This window comes from Carassius gibelio, chromosome B17 (genome assembly GCF_023724105.1).
Source record: "Carassius gibelio isolate Cgi1373 ecotype wild population from Czech Republic chromosome B17, carGib1.2-hapl.c, whole genome shotgun sequence".
Classification (NCBI taxonomy): Eukaryota; Metazoa; Chordata; class Actinopteri; order Cypriniformes; family Cyprinidae; genus Carassius; species Carassius gibelio.
In genome coordinates, this window is record NC_068412.1 from 11,035,735 (window position 1) to 11,051,449 (window position 15,715).

A 15,715-nucleotide genomic window follows, 5' to 3' on the forward strand; every position below is an offset into this window, starting at 1 on the left:
GCGATGCCGTGTAGCAGCCATTAAATGTGTTGGACATCAACTCCATTTCTCTTTCATTTCATGGATTTAATGAGTTATCCGAGTCAAAGCGGACCACTTCAACGACTACAGGCTCTAATCCTCCTGCGCTTGCGCGTGCGGTGCGTGGTGTGTGTGTGTGAAATGCGGTGATGAAGTGAAATAGCTGGGCAGTTTGATCGCCGAATTATAATAAGCAGCCTAATAAAAATTATAGTTATTATTATTATAATCTAATACATTAATAGGAGAATGAGCCTAATATCGTCTTTATTATCGAAAGAGAAATCTGCTTATGTCGATATCTCTGACTATCGTCGATACACGATACAATCGTCTATCGGCACAACCCTACTTTAATCCATATCAAGTAAACTATCCAGAGTTTATCATCTTTATCAACACAAATTTCATTGTGATCTCGTTATGATATCTGCCCCATCTAGCCCAACATGACAGCTCAAAGCACTGTGGGTAATGTAGTCTTTGACAGCTACTCACGTGCATGTTTGTCAGCGAGGGAGATGAGCGTTGTAGAGATGTCTCTGCGTCGGTAGAAACACACCACTTTGGCCTCCACATTCCCATTCGCCGTCTGCAAAATGGAACAGAGTTGTCACAGCAACCGCTTATAGACCAATCAGCTCCTGGGGAAGCCTCAGTATGCAAATTGAGGATCAAATCAAAACCATGACCTAAACACCTCTGCACTTCCTGGGTGATTTGAGAGGGTTTCGTGATGCAGAGAAGACGAGGAGGGCAGACAGGGTGGTGCAGTGTGATGTTAGAGGATGTTAAAGGCTTACAAGTGTGAACACAGTACCAAAAAAAAAAAGATAGAAAGCTGTAGCTTTGAGATTTGTAAGTCAATTAGTTATGGGTTTCTGCCAAGTGCTCACTACTAAAATGAAGCTTGTCATCCTTTGCATATTTAAAGGGATCACTCACCTTGGGATACGAAAGGTGAAATTTTAAATAATGTTCTGGCCACTATTTTCAATAAAATAAAAGTGAATAAAGGACTGGGGCTTGTCAAGTTTAAAAAAAACACCATAAAATAATAATAAAAAATGAATTAGCTGAATTAGGTACAATGCTTGAATGGTAAACAAGGTTACCGATAACGATACCAATATAACGGCAAAAGGCTCATATCGTCCGATAATTCAGGCAAAACTATATATCGGTAGGGCACTATTAAGCATTTCAACTTTTTATTTCTGTAAGTAGTCAAAACAACATTTTGTTTACATTTTTAAATGCAAGTTCAAGTTATAGTTAAAATATATATAGTTTTAGTTAACAAAAGCATTAGTAATTGCTTCATGGGATTTAGAATATAGCACAAAAGCCGTATGGACTTATTTATTTAACTCATTTTGGAGCCTGAAAACACCAGTCCTTGTTCTTTCATTACATTACAAAGATTTTTCCAATCTCTCGCAATTGCATTGCAATTTGTTCGGACCTGCCACTCACAAGTACACACAAAATGAACGCTGCGACTTGGTTACAGTCCGGGCTCTTTTTTTTCGCAAACTTAAAGCATTAAAGGATGACCGGCTTCAGTCTTGTAGTGTTCGATTGGCTTTCAGCAAACACACACAGACTGATCTGTCACTCACCTTGTTGAGTTCCTCTATTCGCCTGATCAGCAGTGGGTTACTGGAGGAGTTTTCAAAATAAACATAATCTGTGAGGAGAGAAAGAAACAACCATTATTGTTCACACACCTACAGTCTGTCAGCGACAGGCAGCATCTCCTGTCACGCTCCCACACCTGCTGAGGCTTACCGGACTGTTTCAGAGACTAAACAGAGCATTCTCCGCCGGGATACATGACAGAAGCGCCGCCGCCTTTTGGCGAGCTCCCCAACAACAACACTTAAAAACAAATGTGTTGACACTGTGAAAAGCTATGGTGTTTGTAACTCCACCTCAATGATAACCTTCAGTGGCCACTTTTGCCTGGCACCAAACGACAAGCCAGTATCAGGACTATCAGAGAGAAAACAGACCATTAAACCCAAACAAGACCTTTTTTTAAAAAAATCAAATACACAATTTGAATAAATCTCTTCTATCATGAGCATGTACTTAGCTTTTGAATTAAATTCATTTTGAATTTCAAAATGAAAATCAAATAATTTACTACGCCAAAAGTGTCAATACAATCATCCTGATAATGTAATAATGAAAGAAACAAATGAAAATCTTGAAAATAATGCCTTAAGTATTGTCTGAAAAACACTGTCTACCAAATCAAGGTCATGTGTTCAGACCAATAAAGTCATGTGGTGCCATCAACAAGCAGAGAAACATAAAAAAAACAAAACCTAAAACAGGAAATTGCCATTGAGACAACCCCTGTAGAACATCATGACTGTGTTTCAAGGTCAAAAAACCTCTTAAAATGTCAGATAATTTGACTTATGACAAGACCAGGTTAGTTCCGGTCCTTTAACATCATGTGCTGCAACAATATTTATGAATCAAGTTCAAATGTGTGTAAAAAAGAAAATTAAACTGAATGTACAACACACACATGTACACACTTCCTAAAAACTAAAAATCAAAAAACATGGCATATGGGTTTTAAACATGTTTTTTAAAAGATTATTTTATCATAGCCCCACTTTGCCATTGACCCTTCTACCAATTCTCTCAGTTCCTTCTTTCTTGTGTCAACCCTCCTTTTCCCAATGTATTTGTGTGTGTCTGTCTTTTGTGCGTGTGCTGTTGGCCTTGCTCCAGGGTGTGTGGGCTCTGTGCAGGCTTACAGCTCTGTGGGACGTCCCCCGCAGGCCTCAGGCTTGGTGGGGTGCCTGGTCTTAACCCTGTGCATGCCAGGACCTCTGGCAGATTACAGACGGCATACACACACACACACACACACACACGCACAGTAATTCCATGGTTTGGTGGCGGGGGGCGGGGAGACAGAACATCAAGTCTGGCAAAAACACGTTTGCAAACTCGGTGTTTGGTAACACAGCCATGCGAGCCTACAGTTCCCGTTTCAGAGAGAAGTCTGTTTACTAATACATCAAAAAGGATGATTTTCCTGAGAATCTAAAGGGCAAAAAACAAGTGGGACTAAACTTTCAGGACAGACGGCTGAGATTTATAAACATTGGTTTTAGTTTTTTATTTTTTTTTTGCCACTTTTGAGAATAAAGAGATGGCATGAGAATGATGGCATGATACACGAGGCAAATCAAACTGGACTTACAGATGACTTCTGTCATCATTTACTCACCCTCATGTCGTTCCAAAGATATTATGAAAAATATTGATAACCAAACAGTTTCAGTTCCCATTTACTTCCATTATATTTTTTGTCTATACAATGGAAGTAAATGGAAAGCAAAACTGTTTAGTTACCAAATATTTTTCAATATTACATGTGTTCATCTAAAGAAAGAACAGGTTTGGAACAACATGAGGATGAGTAAATGATAACAGACCTGCAATTTTTGGGTGAACTATTCCATTCCCAAATTACAAATGTGACATGTTCCATATGAAAAGAGATTACAATATCAAAGTAAAACTGCAACATAATATGACTCCAAGGTAATATAATCAGTCAATTAATTCAATCCAGTTAGAATATATTTGACGCTTAATGTTGAGCAGAATTTTCAGACCAATGATATTTCATGCTGGATGAGCTCCGTGCTGCCCAGCTCAATATCACAGAAAAAGAAACACTCCTTATATCCACAGCTGATTAGGGCAAAATGTTGATTTACATGTAACCGATAGCTTTTATCACCCGTCACATTATACCATCAGGCCTAGAGCGGACACACTGCTGGCCATAAACATGCCCTGTTCAAAAAAAAGCTCAGTGATCATTTCTATGCTTGTTTTCAGATTTTGAATGCGTATTTTTCTATAATCTAGAATTATTAAACTACCACTGAAAGTGCTGAAAGAAAATAATTATTTTATTTAGCAATGTTGCATTCAACTGATCAAAAGTGACATCAATGATACTATTTACCAGTATCATTACTTTTACCATATTTTTAGTAAAAAAAATCTAAAAATTTTTTTTAAAAAGCAGACTTGGTAAATAAGACTTTTGAAAACAAAAATCTTGAAATCATGAAAAAATCTTATCAACTCAAAACGTTTGAATGGTAGTAGTCTATACATTTATAAAAAAAAATCTATACATGTATACATAAACAAAAAAACATACCTATATAAAAACAACAGTAACATGAGCACAAAAGCAAACTGGTAAATATATAGCATTGCTAGTCAAGTGCCCTAAAAATGCAGAAACTTGAGCAATCTGATCTTGTCTGCACTATGACCAAATACTGATCTAAATTTCCTGTAACAGGTTTTTTGTCTGCGAGATCCAGTGTACAGCTAAATTCGGTGATATAACTGGGGTGTTAAGATTTCAGGAACTTTGGGCCCTGAAAAAAAGTGGTCAACAACCACAAAAGTTTGGGAACCTCTGACATTCACAGTCCTGAATCGTTCACTCCATCTGAGATTCATTCAGCCATGTGTGCCTGACTATATCTATTGGAGTGTATGCGTAAGACTAGGACCACACCTCTTTGCTGCTTATTTAATGAGTACAAGTTCTACCAGAGGCCTCAGGGTCCGGGGGAAAACCCGACATGGAGTCAGAACCTCACACAGAACCTGGAAGAAAAGCTTGCAGAAGACCTGGAGGCATCACCACCGCTGTCTCTCACAGCTTCTGCCAACCCTCCTGCCATCTCAGGCTGCCTGTGCCCACAGCGATCGCTGTGCCCCCATCCCCCCACCAATCAGCACGCGACAAGCCTGTGACATCACAGTGCAGTCAAATATCCTGCGATCCAATCCGTGCATGTTGCAGAGCCTTACTCAGACTGAGGGTGAAAGAAAGACAGACAGAAAGAGAAAGAGAGAGAGATTTAAGTGCACTAGTCTAACCAGGCCAGAGGAAGTTGAGTGAAGAGAGACAGACAAAGAGCAAGAGATACAACAAACAAGCCAAAAAATTATTCAAATGGTTGAACACTCTTAAAAATGTAATTTATTTTCATTAAAAAAAAATAATTCACAAACATGTCGATCTCATTGAATCAAAGAAATTGCAAAAGCACATATGCAATCAAGCTGGACTTCAGGAAGTGTGGGCTGCCCCGAGTTGGACTCGGAGGAAGAGGTCTCCATGGCCCAGCCTGCACAGGTCCTGGGAGTGCACAGAGGCCATTCAATCCCCGTCTTAGGACAATCAGACTGGGACCCACGAGACATCCGTTACTATGGCAATACCAGTTAATTCAAGCTTATGCGCCAAACACATACACAGAGCATTAGTGCAGCTCTTAGGTTATTCTTGCTCTCTGCCTCCAGCTCAGGGATTCGGGTTATACAACACCTTCTCTCAAAAATACAGAACCACTGCTCATCTTTCCACCTAGGAACAAAACATCAATGGGCCGGGACACACAGGATGCTTAAACCTGGTTTTAAACGATGATCAAATATGATTGGGGTGGGCGATGTGGAATAAATATCATAGCAAGATTTTAATCACGATTCTTTGTTATGTTGCTTTTACTATTTATCAAGTTGTCTGAGCAACTAATTTCCCTATTATAAAGACAAAACCTTTCAAGGTAACAAAATAAAAAAAGAATGGCAGATTTTTAGGTCAAAGTGGGCAAAGATAACAATTGTTATCATTTTATCTGTTATAAAAAAAAATAAGAACAAAAAACACATTACAACTATACATAATATACAAACAAAACTTGCTTTATTTTCAGGTACAATAGGTGTATTTAGCAGGAGCATTCGAGAAATTGAATGAAATAAAACACTAAATAAACTGATTCCTAAAGCAACTGTATTAAAGTTCTTCAGTCAAGAATGTTGATGTTTGTTGTTTTATGTTAAAGAAATAGTAATAGTAAAGGAGCCCTAAAATAAAAATGCTGTCATCTGTCTGTCAATTCTGTCAGTTTTATTTTTATACCATTTACTCACTCAAAAGTGGTTTTAAACATGTATTTCTTCTGCCAAACATAAATGCTATTTTGAGGAACGTGGAAAACCAAAAAATTGTTGATCCACAGGAAATTCCATAGTATTTTTTGCTACTATCAAATTCAATGTGGACCAGCAACTGTTTGGTTACCCACATTCTTCAAAACATCTTCTTGTGCATTCAGCAAAAAAAAGAAATCAATACAGGTTTGGGACAACATTTGAGAGTAAATAAAGAACAATTACATTTTAGGGTGGACCGTGGACGAACCCTTTTAATGACAGTTGGCTTACTTTAATACTGTCTCTTTAGACCTGCATGTATCTAATATACAGGTTCATATCCTTTTTCCCCCCTCATATGTTTACTTTCATTTTAGACATAACCAGCTGAAGTCTATATGTAAACCTTGTGTGTTTTGACAGTATTAGCACAAAAGATACCTTAGTTCAGAAACCATGTTCCTTCTGGTTTCACTTTTGCCGCAAGCCCGTTCATTTTCCGACTCTCATATGCACCGATCTATATACAATGTAGTCGACAGAAATCCACCATAGTGACAGAGAACTTTATTATTGTTTAATGCGTCATTAAGAAATAAATGTATACTGTCATTTAGCAAAGTCTTACTGACCCCAAACGTTTGAACGGTATATCAAATTTACACATATTTCTTTCTATTTATTAATTCTAAGATTAAAGAATTAGTTCACTTCCAGACAAAGATTCTAATAATTTACTCACCCCCATGTTATTCAAGATGTTCACGTCTTTCTTTCTTCAATGGTAAAGAAATTAAGTTTTTTGAGGGAAACATTCCAGTATTTTTCTCCATATAGTGGACTTTAAAAGGTTGAAGGTCCACACTGCAGTTTCAGTGCAGCTTCAAAGGGCTCTACTTGATCCCAGCCAAAGAATAAGGGTCTTATCTAGCAAAATGATTGCTCATTTTCTTAAAAGAAAAATTGACACTACACATTTTAACCACAAATGGTCATTTTGCACTAACTTTACATCCCTGACTTCACGCATTTGAAAAGTCACACATGGCGCATTGGGGAAGTGACTGCAGCAAATGTGCAAATAAAGTCAAACGTCCTTAAAAAAAAAAAAAAAAAAAAAAAAAAAAAAGGGAAAACCAATGATGTCAGACAATTTTGAAGTTGGAAGAGAAAATTAAAGTTTTTTTTGTCCTACCCTACCTTTTTGAACCAAAGTAGACAGAGAACTGTCTACAACATGTGTGACCTTTTCAACGTTATTGCGTAATGCGTGAAGTCACACATCACAGAGCTAGCGCAAGATGAACATTTGTATGTAAAAAGTATATAAAATGTTTTTTTGAAATTGACCATTTCACTAGATAAAACTCTTAATCCTCAGTTGGGATTGTGCAGGGGGCAGTTTGAAGTCCACTATATGGAGAAAGATCCTGGAAGGTTTTCCCCAAAAACCTTCATTTATTTTTGGCTGAAAAAAGAAAAACATCTTGGGAGTTACATGGGGTGAGAAAATTATCAAGATTTATTGATTATTTATTCTGGAAGTGAATCCTTTAGATCATTTCAGCATTGAAGGTCCATTAAAGCAACAATCAGGCCTATGTGTAAAACATGGTGATCACTTTGGCCTGTTTTCTTGAGCGTCCCACCCCAAAAGAGGTGTTAAGATATTAAGTAAAAAAAAAAAAAATAGCCCAACCTTTACAAACACGTAGGCTATACTAGAATGTTACTAGGTGTTTTTTTTTTTTTTTTTTGGACTAGTCTTTCAAGTAACCAAGCAACTTTTCTGAAAATACACTTTTGGAACAAATTTGAGAAATGTCCAAATGTTCCCTGGCTGAGCACTGGCTCCTGGACCAGTACCAGCAACTTTTCAGTATAAAAGGGATATCAGAATTTTTATTAAAGCACTTAACTAGTCTCCAGACTATAAGAGCTAATAGATTTCTGCAGTGATATTTGTGTTTATATGTCTCTGTGGTTGTTTAGACCAGACCGTTCTAAAGGAAAGAGAACAAGGCTTTTTGCAATAAATTGCAGGGTCTGTAATTGTCCCACCTACATATACTGTACACGAAGGTCCTGACACAACATCCCCAAAATAGAGAGGTATTCAGTAGCAACCCGTTTTCTGTTCACACTAAAAGCAAAAAAGCTGAATGAAGGGACAAAATTAACAGCTGATGTCAACCAAAAAGGAAAGTTATTTCAAAAGTACAGCAATAATGTATTTCTTTGAAATAATATGACCAGGATTGTGCAGTAGAAAATAAATGGGATAAATTTTGACTGGCATGATTTGAACCAATTAGATTTCACCATTGTTGGAACATCCCAGTGCAACATGATAGAAAGACATCTAAAATGTATCATTGTTCATCACAGTCATTAGGACAGAAATTACAAAGCACTGAGCTTCATAAGCTCTTAAAGTAAGACACAGGTGCAAATGCTGTCAGAGCTAAAAAGCATCATGAGCAATGAATGAAAACTCCAGAATTAGTTTGCTAAGAAGGCAGTAACTGCTTGGAGACATTTTTTATTTTTAAAGGATGTTAATTTCAGTTAATGGTCCTAACTGACATCCAATGCTCGTTAACAGATTATTAACCGTTAACCAACAAGATTATTTTAGGTTAGAAAGGAAAAGTGTCTGTGACCCATTAAAATTACTAACATTTGTTTCCCGAGGATTCATTTTACATGTGCAAAAAGCAACAAACAACAGAACATTCGGATTCACATGGTCTTCATATCACATCACACACCTGCAGCGCTTCTGTGAATGGAGAAAAAATATTAAAGCTAGGCTATATAGCACGAATAAATAGGCCTATACGAGAAATATATTTTACTTGAATAATAACTTACGAAAAAGAATTTTTCTCAAAAAAAATACAATAAAATGATGCGTGTAGCATAGCCTATTTAAACGATGCAGCAAACCTTTATAAATATTTTGAAAAATTACTGACTTTTTAAACCGTTTAACTGATTGTATTAATCGGTCAAAATTCTTAACGGTCGGTTAATGGTAAACCGGTTAAAATGAACATCCCTAATTTAAACACTTTATCATAAAATAAAGCTACCACAAAAGTAATGGATGGTTGTTTGTCTTTTTTTTCAATCATATTTCCCCATGTTACAAAAACAGCATTCTTCCATCTAAGAAACCCTGTCAAGCTACGAAAAATGTTACCTGTTTCTAGACTGCTAGGTGGTTGTCCTGCATCTTCAATAAACAAGCTGGTAGTCCAAAATGCAGCAGTTAGAGTCTTTACCAGGTCAAGAAAAAGATAATAATACCCCAACTTTACAGTCTCTGCACTGGCTAGCAATTAAGTTCCGTATCAGTAACAAAATTATTACTTACCTATAAGGCACTTAATGGTTTAGTTCCTGTGTAGACAACTAGCCTTATACCACACTACAATGCATCATGCTCTCTAGGGTCTCTAGGATGGCAAAGTCCACTAAAGGAGGTAGAGCTTTTTCACATTTGGCTCCCAAACTCTGGAATAGCCTTCCTGATAACGCTCTGTTTAAATCTAGATTAAAAACACATCTCTTTGGCCAAGCATTCAAATGATGCATCTCGAAATCTTGGACTGCAGTTATATCTTATCAAAAGCACATTATTATTCTTTAGCTTGGGTTAAACAAATCAATTTTGCTTGGTAGGAACAGCAGTTACACTAATTATGTCTGTATTTGTTTTTTGTTTTTGGCACTAGGATTTACACAAGCTTCAGTCTGGATCCAGAACACCTGAGAAGAGATGATGCCAACCCCTCAGAGGACCTCAGATGATGCCAACCCCGAAACAACATACAGAACTAACAAATATTGCTATTAGTTTAATTGCATCATATAATAATTGCTGTAAATATTGTTCATTGTCTGATAATGTCTTTAATAGATTTTTTCGCACATTTCCGACATGTACATTAACTGACCTCATCACCACTGATAAGCTACTACTAAATATTGTAGAAACTTCATTTTCTGTAAAGCTGCTTATCATCGATTTGTATCGTGAAAAGCGCTATACAAATAAACTTGAATTGTATTTTAGAAACTGGTTAGTTAGCTAATCCTCCGAGCATTTTCTCAGAAACAACACCATTCCACTCATCTCGTTAAAAAGTCTCTGCCAGCTAAGAAACTATTGAATAAATGATAATTTTGCTGTTTTAACTGTCAATCACACAACTGTACTAGAGAGATAACTGCTCCTAGGGAGGTGCTTCTCCGCATTGCTCAGAGCAGCCTGGACTGATGCTTTGCTCTGCAAAGACAACTTGCACATTCTGTAATGACATCATTACCTGCATTTAAATATTCCAGAACTCGGAACACCGAATGAACAGGCCCGGGAAAAATCTAGGAACTTTTTTTCTGTTTATTGCGTCATGGCGAAATTGATCATCAATACACATTCTCAAATTAAGAGAGAGAGAGAGAGAGAGAGAGAGATATGGCCACAATAAAGCAAAACACTTTTCAAGAACATTTTGTATAATCATTCTAAAAATTTACTAACACCTTGCATACATGTGAACATACATTTTAATAATAAAAAAATAATAATAATTCATGGTAAAAAAAAAAAAGTATTTTTACAAATATCATCGATTAGAATTTATTAATTAAAATTAAAATTCATTAATTTGATTGGTAGTCAAATCACATCTCTTTTTGTTCACACATTTTTCTAGTATTTTGAATAGATTCATAGAAAATATGCATCCTTCCATTGACCCTTTATGAAAGTTCTGCAGGCACAGATTGCTGGCCAGTGATTTACAGAAGATTCTAGATTTCAAAACTTTAAAGCAACCACATTTTCCCCAAGGTAGATGGGGAACAAATGCATTTTCAAACTACACCTCGTAATAGGCTTCAACTGTTGTACCAGACAGAAAAATCTGAAATCCTCTCGCTTTGTGGCATCATACATCAAGTACTCCCATGACCAACCACAGGCGAACACCCGCACGGATCAGACACATATTAGAGATAGCGAACACCTGGCAAAGCTTCCCAAATACTGTATATCTGCTAACTGCGTCCTGCCCATTGGCTCACATTTCTCATTCATGTCACCACACTCAAATCTGACCCATCCCAAGTTCAACGCCACCGATCGCAATGTGATTCAGCCCATTTCCATCGTCTCTGTGGCCGTTCATGGTGGTCTGTTTTGAATTTTTTTTTTTTTCTCTGATTTTCTTGGCACATTTATTCTACGCTGGAGTCTGGGAGAAGCCTCCCTTCTGGGAGAAGAAAAGAGAGCCAGAGAAAAGCCGTTAGCTCAATGAGAGAGAATTTAGGCCGACTACCTTTTCCAAGTGTGAGGGAGGACAAAGGAGGAAAAAGAACGCTAAGGCTTTGCTCTGCTTCCAAATTCAATACCCCAAAATCCACTCAAAGGAAAACGATGATTGTATTGGAGGTATCAGGAGAATTCTGAACGCTTCAACGCGGGAAGGTGTATGGGCTGCTTTAACGAGATCCAAATGATAGTCATGCCGCATTTCAGCAATCAGCTATTAGTACGGCTGCGCTAAGTGTAGGGTGCACAGCAGAGGTCTGAACTTGGAGGTGTAAAACAGTGCAAAACTGGCTTTGTTCCAATCCGAGGTTGGTCAATGTGCTTCTTTTGGTCCACGCTGGAGCAATGAAAGAAAAAGAGAAATGGAGAGAGAGCGCAGGAGATGTCGATATGTATCAGGTGATGCAGTAGCCAGAGGTATGGAGGCCCTTGGAGACACTGTGTTGGATGGAGCGCCTGGGGTCATTTTCAGCTTCAGCAGCCAAAAAGATGTTGCAAACACAGGGAGGAGCGTTTAACAGAGTAACAGATATTTACACAATGATTTTAAAGTCCTGAACGAACACTCACAAACACATGATTCATCTCTGTACAGGATTTCCAGCCAGAACAGTGGCCTGTTTAGAATATAGTGCACTGCATACTGAGCAGTACAGGCCCAATACTGGATTTTAGTTTTTTTTGTTTTTTTGTATGCGTTATTTAAAGCCAACTATTTCATAACATGGTATGATACACTGTTGTCACATGACCATGTTTAATTATGTCTAAATTAAATCCTAAAAAAAAAAGACAAGAACATTCTAAAGGGATAGGCCTAGTTCAACGAGTAAAAAATTTATAAACAATTTACTAATTCTCGTGTTATTCTGAATGAGGTTAGTTCAAAAATGACTGAGGTGATGTGGTGCATGTATATTCACTGATCGATGTTTTTATATAAACCCTAAATTAAATTTGTTCATCTTCAGAAGGATGTGATTAAACTTCTTAATTCATACGGATTACTTGTTCAATGTTTTTAGGAAATTATTTGACGCAGCAAAACATTGGTTGCAAAATGGATGGACTTTCAATGGATGGACAAAATTTATGAGAGAATCATCTTCATCTTCCACAAAATTCTTTGTTCGGAGCAATATGAGGATGAGCAGATAATGAATTTTCATTTTTGGGTAGACTCCTTTAAAAGATGGTAAAAATGTTGGTAGATATTACTCTACTCATTTGAAACACTGCAAATTAAAAGTTCAGTCAAGTGCATTGCATTGCAAGATGGATACTGCATACCAGTATATTGCACTTTCATAAATATAGTAAACAACCACAATACTCTTTAAAAACAAACCATTTTAAAGCTGTATTCAGTACACTTCATACTTGAGAAAATGTTTAAAAACCGAAACAATTAATTTAGGAATGCCTGGGCTGTCGAGCAGATCTGTGAAGCAGAATCGCTCCTGATCAAAGATCAGCTTTTCTTCAGGTTAGACCAAGTTCATCAGCTCTCCTGCCTCAATAGTAAACTTCCCAATACTCTCATTATACCAATAAATACACATTGGACACTGCAAGCACACATTCATTCTTACTGAATCAGCATAGCCGGGATCCTAATGGATAACTGATACCAACAGGGAATCAGTTTCTGAGCCAAATGCAATCACTGGATGGGATAGATAACCCAAAAATGAAACTTCAGGCATCATTTACTCAACCTCGTGATCTTTCAAACCTGTATGATTCGCTTTCTTCTGCAGAACACAAAAGGATGCAGAACGACAGCCTCAGTCACCATTCACCTTCACTGTATAGTGACTGAATCTGTCATCCTGCCCAAAATCTCCTTTTGTGTTCTGTGCAAGAAAGTCATACAGGTTTGAAACATCAGGGTGAGTAAAAGGCAAGGTTTTTTTTTTGTGAACCGTTCCTTTAAATAGCCTAGGTACCTTAGCTTCTGCATTAATAGATTATTCAGGTAATTACAGATAATTGTGAACCCCTTTTTAAATGTGACCCATATGTATAATAAGAGCAGTACATTATTGCATCTTCTTTCTTTATGAAAATAGACCAATTTGAGGAATATACAATCTCAGTTAATTTCATTCTTTGCCACAATGCATTATATATATATATATATATATATTTTTTTTTTTTTTATATCCATCCATACACTAAAGCTTCTCCATGACCACTGGACTCAATCTAGGTTTGACGTCTATGCCAAAACTTTCTCCCTCCATCGATTACATCCAATATCTATAAAAAGTCAATTACAAGACAAAGATGTGACCCCGTACAGCCCTATCCAGTCCAAACAGAGAGTTTCCGACCCGTCTGAGTGTCTTAAGTGTGGCGTGCTGCCCAAACTTCAACTTTAAAAGCTCAAACGCGTCTCTTCTGTGTAAATTTCAAGAGTTACCCGCTTGTTACGAACACAATGACACTCGCACGCGCTGCATCATGCTAACGGCAATAATTGTTGCCCGAGTTAGTACTAAAAACATCCTCGGGGTCCCGCAACGAGATTGTTAATCTTCATCTCGCTGTTCGCTATCACCATCATCATCCTCACTATGTAGTCCTACAGTACTTTAAAAAATAAAAGAGGAAGGACATACCTAAAACTGCTAAGGCTTGTTGCGAAAAAGCGTCAACAAGAGCGACACACAAAAAAGGGTACGACATTTTTTTTACCAAGCGTGATCTCTTACCTCCGACCCGGTACATGTTGGCTGCCATGACTGCCCCGGTCCTGCCTGGCGTCTCCAGGTAGGGCTTTCTCTCTCCGCCGCCGCCGCTGAGTGCTGCGCGCTGGAAAATGGTGGATTGATCAATACGACGCGGACCAGTGAAGGGATCTTAAAGAGACAGTGCACATATTTTTCTGCGGCCGCGTTCTACGGGGCGGTGTGGGCGATCGCGTTCAGAAGCACCCGCGTGTTTAGGAACACCTTCCCAACTGAGCGGGATCCAGAGACTCGGGCCACGGGGCTGGAGAGAGCGCCAGAGGGAGGGGAAGGGGTCTGAATGGGCAGCATCACTCGCGTTTCCCCGCCTACTTCAGATGACCGAACCATTGCTGTACTACCTTGGACCCACTAGAGGCGAAATGAAACAAATAAACAACTGTTGCTCCCGGACTGAGTTTGAAACAAAAATATAGCCTAAACTAGCATAACAGAACAAGGAAAGACATCCTTCTCTATGGAGAAACATTTGTCTAAATAACTAGAAGAAAATGTGAAAAGTTGCTACCACAATGTTGCGTTAGGAGCCGAAAGAGCCCATTCTCTAATATTCTGGTGCTGAGATTATTTTCTCTTTAGATAAGTTGTGTAGTTTTTGCAGTTTTCACATTGATGCATGGTTTGATAGGACAATATTTGGCAGAGATATTTAAAAGAAATATGAAACCTGAGGGTGCAAAAAAAATTAAAAGTGCCTTTAAAAGTGTCCAAAAAAAGTCATTAGCAATGCATATGACTAATCAAAAATTATGTTTTGATGTAATTACCGTAGGAAATGTACAAAATATCTTAATGGAACATTATATTTACTTAATATCAAAATCATTTTTGGCATAAAAGAACAATTGCTCATTTTGACCCATACATTGTATAACTGGCTATTGCTATTTCCTATAAAAGGTGAAAAATATATGAAAAGAATAGTAGGCCTAGGTATGAGTTCATGGTACTGTATATACATTTGAAAAAAATAACTGGATGACCAATACTTATATCAAGAAGTGCATATCTAATTCTTCAGTATCCCATGAGGCCAGAAATTTAGTATGAATTTCATTCATAGCCCCACATTCATAATATATCACATACTTTTTTTTTTTACAGTCACAAAGTAATTCAGTACTGTACCTGTTCGGACAGTATGATTTTGAATCCAGCTATAGGGATTTTTACATAAATGTTGAGAAAATCAGTTGGTTGCCAATTGGTTTGAATGCTATTCTCCAGTAGGCCCCTTAACTATTTTAACTAGCGAGTCGTCTTTGGTCAATCAGCTTCATCAGAAAAGTTTAGCTGGTCAACCAGCTAGACTTACGCCAAGCCAGCCATACCCAGAATAAATTAGCTTGGATGAGAGTGGAAATTGATGCTGATCTTCTCATCAGTCTTATTCCACCTGAACAACTCACTTTACAAAAAATATTTATTATCTAACACCATCATTATTAACTAGGCTTTTCTGAGCTTAACTGTGAGTTATATTTTATTAATCCCAGGTTAAGGCCACTTTAACCCTGGATAACATTTCATTAACATTTGTAGCAACCACTGTCAAGGTGTACAATGTGATACATACCTATATGATTACATT

The 15,715-nt window shown here is 37.6% G+C and overlaps 1 protein-coding gene across 1 annotated transcript in view; it reads right to left on the reverse strand.

Moving 5' to 3' along the window:
- Positions 1-14,390, reverse strand: part of mta1 (metastasis associated 1) — a 42,265-nt gene extending 27,875 nt beyond the window's left edge. Inside the window, exons 1-3 of the mRNA XM_052580806.1 lie at positions 14,089-14,390; positions 1,644-1,711; positions 520-613 (exon numbers count right to left, since the gene is read on the reverse strand). Of these exons, the coding sequence (XP_052436766.1) occupies positions 520-613; positions 1,644-1,711; positions 14,089-14,116 (190 nt within the window). The 5' untranslated portion in view covers positions 14,117-14,390. The remainder of the gene's footprint in view (positions 1-519; positions 614-1,643; positions 1,712-14,088) is intronic.
- Positions 14,391-15,715: the final 1,325 nt, after the last annotated feature.